This window comes from Argentina silus, assembly GCF_951799395.1.
Source record: "Argentina silus genome assembly, chromosome: 18".
Taxonomy (NCBI): domain Eukaryota; kingdom Metazoa; phylum Chordata; class Actinopteri; order Argentiniformes; family Argentinidae; genus Argentina; species Argentina silus.
This window is the reverse complement of record NC_139672.1, coordinates 3,140,275-3,147,774: the sequence shown is the minus strand read 5'-3', so window position 1 is coordinate 3,147,774 and position 7,500 is coordinate 3,140,275. Positions and strand designations below refer to the sequence as shown.

General features: G+C 42.4%; 2 protein-coding genes across 2 annotated transcripts in view; both read left to right on the top strand.

The window, feature by feature from the left end:
* The window catches only part of LOC310818789 (uncharacterized protein), a 5,416-nt gene extending 3,579 nt beyond the window's left edge, over positions 1-1,837 (top strand). The window contains exon 6 of the mRNA XM_083689822.1: positions 319-1,837. Within this exon, the coding sequence (XP_083545948.1) occupies positions 319-507 (189 nt within the window). The 3' untranslated portion in view covers positions 508-1,837. The remainder of the gene's footprint in view (positions 1-318) is intronic.
* Positions 1,838-3,239: 1,402 nt separating this feature from the next.
* The window catches only part of LOC310818753 (SLAM family member 6-like), a 5,181-nt gene continuing 920 nt past the window's right edge, over positions 3,240-7,500 (top strand). Inside the window, exons 1-6 of the mRNA XM_083689781.1 lie at positions 3,240-3,348; positions 5,244-5,564; positions 5,936-6,196; positions 6,635-6,766; positions 7,007-7,050; positions 7,187-7,500. The exon at positions 7,187-7,500 is cut by the window's right edge and continues 920 nt beyond it. Coding sequence (XP_083545907.1) covers positions 3,261-3,348; positions 5,244-5,564; positions 5,936-6,196; positions 6,635-6,766; positions 7,007-7,050; positions 7,187-7,345 — 1,005 coding nt within the window. The 5' untranslated portion in view covers positions 3,240-3,260 and the 3' untranslated portion in view covers positions 7,346-7,500. The remainder of the gene's footprint in view (positions 3,349-5,243; positions 5,565-5,935; positions 6,197-6,634; positions 6,767-7,006; positions 7,051-7,186) is intronic.

The window sequence follows — 7,500 nt, the reverse complement described above, 5'->3', positions numbered from 1 at the left end:
AGTGAGATTCATCTTGTCAGTGACAGTCTAAATTATGACAGCAATAATGTAATTACATTGCACTGATTCGGTTAGGGTTATTACACTAACAAATATAACTAACTGTAAACAGTCCCTATGAGAAACAAGTATACTGGAGTTGTTGTGACTGTGTGATTTTTTTGGACCCCAACTACAAACTACATTAGAGTACATGAATGAGTATACATAAAACACACTCCATCATAAGTTATTATATAATAACATATATAACATAACATAACATAACATATATTATTATATAATAACATATAGTGCCTCTATGTGTTTATTCTCCAGCCTCAGAACGGCTGTCCAGCTGTCCAGGAGGAGGTCGCGACTGAGAGTCCAGGTTCTCAACCAAACAGCGTCTACTGCATGGTGCAACCCCACGATACACCTGTGGTTGCCATGGAGAACGACTACTCAAAGAAAATACCTGAGAGTTTATATGCAGAGGTGCAGAAGAACACGGGCAACACCCATTGAATATTCTCCATCACAGTAGAGAACTCTACTGTGACCTCCTCCCAGACAGCCAAGAACCTTGGGGTGATCCTTGACAACCACTTATCCTGTGTGGCGAACATCACAGCAACAGCACGCTCCTGTAGATTCTTCCTCTACAACATCAAAAGGTAGAGTTTCTTCTTCGACTGATATACAATCAGCGTCCATTCCTCGCCAGAGAAGCAGCACAACTTTTGGTCCATTCCTCGCCAGAGAAGCAGCACAACTTTTGGTCCATTCCTCGCCAGAGAAGGAGCACAACTTTTGGTCCATTCCTCGCCAGAGAAGCAGCACAACTTTTGGTCCATTCCTCGCCAGAGAAGGAGCACAACTTTTGGTCCATTCCTCGCCAGAGAAGCAGCACAACTTTTGGTCCATTCCTCGCCAGAGAAGCAGCACAACTTTTGGTCCATTCCTCACCAGAGAAGCAGCACAACTTTTTGCTCGCCTTGACTACTGCAATGCACTCTTGGCTGAGCTCCCTGCCTTTGTCATCAGGCCTCTGCAGCTCATCCAGAATGCTGGTGTTCAATCTCCCCAAATTCTCCTTCGCACCCTTCACTGGCTCCCGGTAGGAGCTTGCATCAGATTCAAGACCCTGGTGCCTACTGGGCGGCAAAGGGAACAGCCCCTCCGTACTTGCAAGCAAAAGCCCCCAAACCCCTGCCCGATCTTCAGAGGAGGAGTTGGTACTAATTGAATTGTAATGTCTTATTTGAATTGTAATCTGAATTGTCTTGTGTTCTTTTTGTTGTTTAATGTAATTTAAGATGCGCTAGTTGCTCCTAGCTATTTATGAAAGGCTTCTTTTTTACTTTATTTTTACATTTTCGACTTTTGTTTAGAATAGATGTACAAATGTCAGTGTGATGAAATGTTGTAATTTGATGCATATTTTCCATCCTGTTGTATTGTCTGTGAGTAATGTCACGAGTGCAATTTACTTGAGGACCTCCGAGGGCCATTTACAGAATGTTGAATGGAAAATGTATTGGATAAATCTAAATATGCTGGTAGGACCTTTAGTATTAGTGGTCATTTTATTATGATGTATTTTATTTTATTTTTTCTCTTTTCACCTGCTAATTGAAATGCTGAAATTTCACACAAGACCCCGTTGAAAATGAGATAAAGCATCTCAAGGGATTTAATCCTGTCACCAGAATTTCTAATAAATCAATAAATAATAAAGGTACAGTATTAAGCTGTAACATTTCAGGTCAAGTTATCTTTATTATCCCAAAAGGGTTCATTTGTTTGGCTGTACAGCTTCCATGAGAAAAAAAACACAATAAACATTTTAAAAAGACAGGCATTGAAAATGACTATTATATTATATATTATTATATTCATTCGAAAAAAATGAATCTTAAATGAACTGTTATAAATCTGATAATAAGTGCATTATTGACTAAAGTGCACAACCAATAATGCAGTTATTATCAACAGTTAACTTAAGCTGTGAGTTTTTTACTTTTACACAAATAAACACAGATTTATTGATCTTGTTCTTTCTAACATCCTGTCTGGAGAAACATACTGTCTAAATCGAATAAAATCCAACTTCATCTATATCACATATTTCATACACGGATGCTGGATATAACAAATACATTTGTCTGAGTGAGTGAATCATCTATCCATCTGTCATCATACGATGATTGATTGGTTGATGATCATCAGTCATTGTCACTAGTAAAACATTAAATATAATGTGTCCATTTAAGGTCACATAATGTTGTTACTGGTGTTACAGTAATACTATACGTCACTTTTAACAGAAACATATTCTGTTTACTGAATATCTTACATCTATACAGTGTTTCATTTTTAATTTCTCATGCAATTTGTCTGATTTAAAGTGAATTAGAAGCAGCCATTTTGAGGCTACCATTGTAAGCTGTGATAGATTCACTGAGTCAAAACGGTTTGATAACTGTTTGCCTCTGTGTTTCCTGTTGGTTTTTAGTCAGAAGTTAGAAGTTACTTCCTGTTCCGCACTTCACATGCAGCCTAAAACCACACTGAACAATGCACAGCTTCACAGTGGCTCTCTTAAACAGCTCTCAACTACAATTCAACATGTCTTAAGCTGCATCTCCCTACCAGAGAAGTCAACCGTTTTCACATGATATTTTATTAGTATTTACAGTAATTATAGATAGTTATAGTAGTACTAGTTGCTTTATTATGACTTCATTTACTATTGTTGCACTGTTGAGGAGCTAGCTTGCCCAAAACATTTCATTACACCGTCTATGGCTGTATTCTGTGTATATGACAAATAAACTTTGATTTCATTAGATTCGGTTAAAGAAGTTGTCTGACCACACATATGAAATATGTAATTACGGTCAAGATCCTATGAGGATCTGAAACGTCTCCTTGTTGAAGAATCAGGCCACGGGGTCAATAGTTCATTCAATCATATAATAATAATATATGCCATTTAGCTGACGCTTTTATCCAAAGCGACTTACATTGCAGTGAGTACATTAGTGAGTACAATCTGATCTGTAGTCATTTAGGCTTAGTCATTATTGTTGGATTGTGTGTGTGTGTGTGTATGGTATGTGGGTGTGGAGTGCATACTGTGTCCCTGCCTGTCAATCACCTACAGCTCAGTGAGCAGCAGTCTCCTCCCACAAACCACCACGTCTTGGTAAGGACAGAGTCTGGCTCGAGAGACTGAAACCAGCGGTAACCACAGGTTGACTGGCCTGTTGACTCCAATGGCTGCCACATCTCTCCTGTACTCAGACATGAAACGTCTCCTCCTGCTCATCTGTGTCATCTGCCCGGGAGTCATCCTGAAACAAGGTACAGTATGGTGTCTTTTAAAATGGCTTCACTGTTGATGTTGTTTTATGTGATGAAGTGACTTTTTAAAGTCGTTTCTACATTTTGTATCTGATCAGGTTTTTGTAGAGCAAGTTACCGGTAGTTTCGCAGCTTCTTGTCACACCGGCTGTGTCTGAGGAAGCTGAGGGGCTGTCATTCAGTCTGTGGTTGATTTGACAGATGTGTTACTGTACATTTCACCTCATATCTCCTGTTCCCTTTTTCTTTTTCTTTTGTCATCATCATTTGACAAGGGAACCACTTTTTTATTTTCTGTGAACCCACTGAATATGTTTCCTTAAAAAATGTGTTTGATTAGACCTCTGGTTAAGACACGTCAGTAAGAGTCAGTGTTCCAGAACTGGAACAGAGGCCCACCCATTACTAAAGGTGGTGAGAGTGGATATCTCATTGTCAGTTAAGAAACTATGACCAGTTAAGAGGGTTTTCAGACTTGTGCTCTAAATATCCCTTTGGTGACATCATTCAATCTAGTGCAGGTATAGATAATATAACACTCTTTGGATCCTGGACATGATCAGACAGATTGCAGTGCTATTTCCATGCAGGGTGTTCATTCAGTCTGTGTTCATTCAGTCTTGTTATTAAAGAGGTGAAGCTTTTTTGTTCTAATCACAATGTTACTAAATTAAAGTGTCACTACTCTTCACTCTGTCTTTTATCCCCACAACATGCACTTTCCCAATCAAGTGATCTCTGTACATTTATTGATATCTATGGCGTAAAACAGTGTACTTACGTACAAACTCTTACAAATTCTACATATAACACAAAATGCCTAACCTCTGTATAATAACACACATGCCTAATCTCTATATAATACAAATGCCTAACCTCTCTATAACACAAATGCCTAACCCCTGTAACACACACATGCCTAATCTCTATATAACACACACGTTTAACCTCTATAACACAAATGCCTAACCTCAATAATAACACACATGCCTAACCCCTATATAACACAAATGCCTAACCTCAATAATAACACACATGCCTAACCCCTATATAACACAAATGCCTAACCTCAATAATAACACACATGCCTAACCCCTATATAACACAAATGCCTAACCTCTATTTCCATATGAGTAAAAGTAACACTATGCAGTCATTCACATCTATTGACAGAAGAGCCCAGCTTGTCCACCAGGGACACATGTGGCCAGATGTGCTGCTGTTATCTTTGAGCACACTCCTGTTCCTGCCCCACCCCGACACCCTGCAAAGGGAGCACAGCTAAAAATAAACCCTCCCTGGTCCACATGCTCCTGAGCACACAGAGATGGAGCAGTGATATACAGTAGTGTTCTGTATCTGTGGCCTGCACACACAAGGCCCCCCTTCTCAGAGATGGGATCATTTGGGACGAGATAGGGTCTCAATGTCCCCAACGTTCACAACACACAGGGGACCTCCTCTGACAGGGAGTTATGAAAGACAGAGAGAGAGAGAGAGAGAGAGAGAGAGAGAGAGTGAGCAATGGGGCAATGATTCGGTAGAGATGGTATATATAGGTATATATACTGCAGATATTACTGTGTAATTACTGTCTTACTACAGTGTAATTACTGTACAATACTATAGCATGTTCAGAGTAATGTGTTGTGTAATTACCCATTCTTACATTGGACTTACTGTATGAAGGGTAACGGTCAGGTTTAGAGCTAGTAGGGTTACATCTAACGAGTAATTTCAATACTTGTTACTATTCCCAAGAGTAATAACAATTACAGTGATCATACTGTAAGCCCATCCTCCGATTTCTACCTCCACCAGCCTCCTTTGATAGTGATACCACACAAACTCTGTAATGGTACTGTAAAGGTTCTACTCTGTGCTTCGTCCACCAGCCCATGGATCAGACGACCCTATCCTGGCGGTGAAGGGAGGCTCGGTGCAGCTGGACATCCAGGCGAACCTGGCAGGCAGAGACATAGAGTACATCTTCTGGAGGTTCAACCTCACACACAGTGTGTTACGCTACAGCAATGAGTCCAAGAACCCCCTTAAGGTGTACCAGGAGTACGAGGGCCGCGTGGGCCTGGTCCCCAGAACCTACACGCTGGTCCTGAGGAACCTGCAGGAGACAGACAACGGGATCTACAGCGCCAAGGTCACGGACCACCGGGGGTACGAGATGGACGTGGCCAAACATGTGGTGGTAGTACATGGTGAGTCTACTCCAGGGGAGGCTGGTGGCGGTAGGAGTCGGAGGACAGGTTCGATGTAATGCCTTGAACGGAATGAGGAATGGCAACAAACACGCATGCATTATGCATTACAATGAGCCCATCTTCCGATTTCTACCTCCACCAGCCTCCCCGGTTTACTCTAACAGGTTGCCATTGCATACCTGGATGGATTGTCTTTGTGTCTTTATTTGACCAAGTATGTTTCTCCTGTCCATTAACTTTGTTAATCTTTGTTTCTTTCCTTCTCCTTCTCCTTCTCCTTCTCCTTCTCCTTCTCCTTCTCCTTCTCCTTCTCCATCTCCATCTCCTTCTCCTTCAACTTCTACTTCTCCTACTGTTGTGTTTCCCAGAGGCTGTGCCAGACCTGGAGTTCCAGATGCTTCTTCTGTACTTCAACTCCACCGAGGGGTTCTGTAACGTGTCGGTGACGTGCTCTGCCCAGGACAGCTACGTCTCCTACACCTGTGACCTGGCCAGCTGCACCGAGGAGGAGGTGGTTCTGCTCAAGCCCAACCTGCTCATGGGGGTCACCGGGGGCGACGGCACCGTGGTGTGCAACGCCAGCAACCTGGTCAGCGCCAAGAGCCAGTGGGGACGCATGAGCGATGTGTGTGAGTAGGATTGAACCTGGAGCCTGAACCCACAGCTGAACTTGAGGACAGTTTTTTTGTTTGTTTTTCGGGCATTTCTGCTTTATTGGGATAGAGACAGTAGAGATTGACAGGAAGGATGGGAGAGAGAGAGGAGGGATGACATGCAAGATAGGTCGAGGGTCGGAATCGAACCAGGAACCTTGCGGTGACGTGGTAAGCGCATTAGTGTGCTACGCCACTAAGCGCCCCCCAACTTGAGGACAGTTGAGGGATTTCTATTGATATGTCCACAAGCTACAGTAAGGGTAGAATAATAGATTAAATTACTGAAAAAGGACCCACACTGTTAAGAATATGTTGGTATTCCTTTGGCTGTTGTTTTGAGAGATAAGCAGTGAACACAGGTGTGTGTGCGTGCGTGCGTGCGTGTGTGTGTGTGTTTTCCTATTCTCTCAGGCACCGAGGAGCTGGTTCATGTCCCCATATCCCTCCTGGGGCCCGCCCTGATCGTGCTGGACATCATCACCCCCTTCCTCCTCCTTTATCTGGTCCTCTACTTCCTCCTCATCAGACCCAAGCACACTGGAGGTTAGGAGTGACACTAGATACACTCTCAGAAAAAGGGACAAATGAAAAACCCTTTTTTGGTGCTACAACTGTAACTAGAACCTTTTTTTTCCTAAGAGTGTAATGTATACAGAATATTAGTGCGAACCTTATGACCATTATTTTACGCTTGAGCCATATCGATACTCCTACAATTCAGTTGAAGTTAATTCACACCATAAAAGCGGTCAAGTCAATCTCATGACCTCTCTGAATCAACAGGCTTCAAGATCACACAGCTGAAAAGAAAATCGCCTTCAATTGAGGTACTGATTGATAATGTTATCATTGTCCCTCATTATCATAATCATCCGTATTTCCATTATCCTTGCATATGTGTTACTACTCTGGCCCACTACTACACTAGCCCTCATCTCTGTTTGTGCTCCTCTCTTCTCAAAGTTGCTGCATGTTCGTGAGTTCCAGGAGGTGTTCAAGCACCCCTACCTGCCAGACTACTTGAAGGGTGGAGCAGTCTACAGTCTATCTGGGGGGAGGAAACCCCCCCTCCCGCTGCTCCACGAGGAGTCCATGGAGTCCTTTACTATGGCAAGACTATAAGCACATGACTTGCACCTCTGCATCTATACTCAAAGGAAAAGACAGAAGTAAATAAAAAAAACGACTTGCACAACCAAAGGATTAGAGGCATTTTGAAGAACCATCTTGTGTCATCTCAGTGGAGCGGAAGTGGCTACTGCAGATATTTTGCTTGA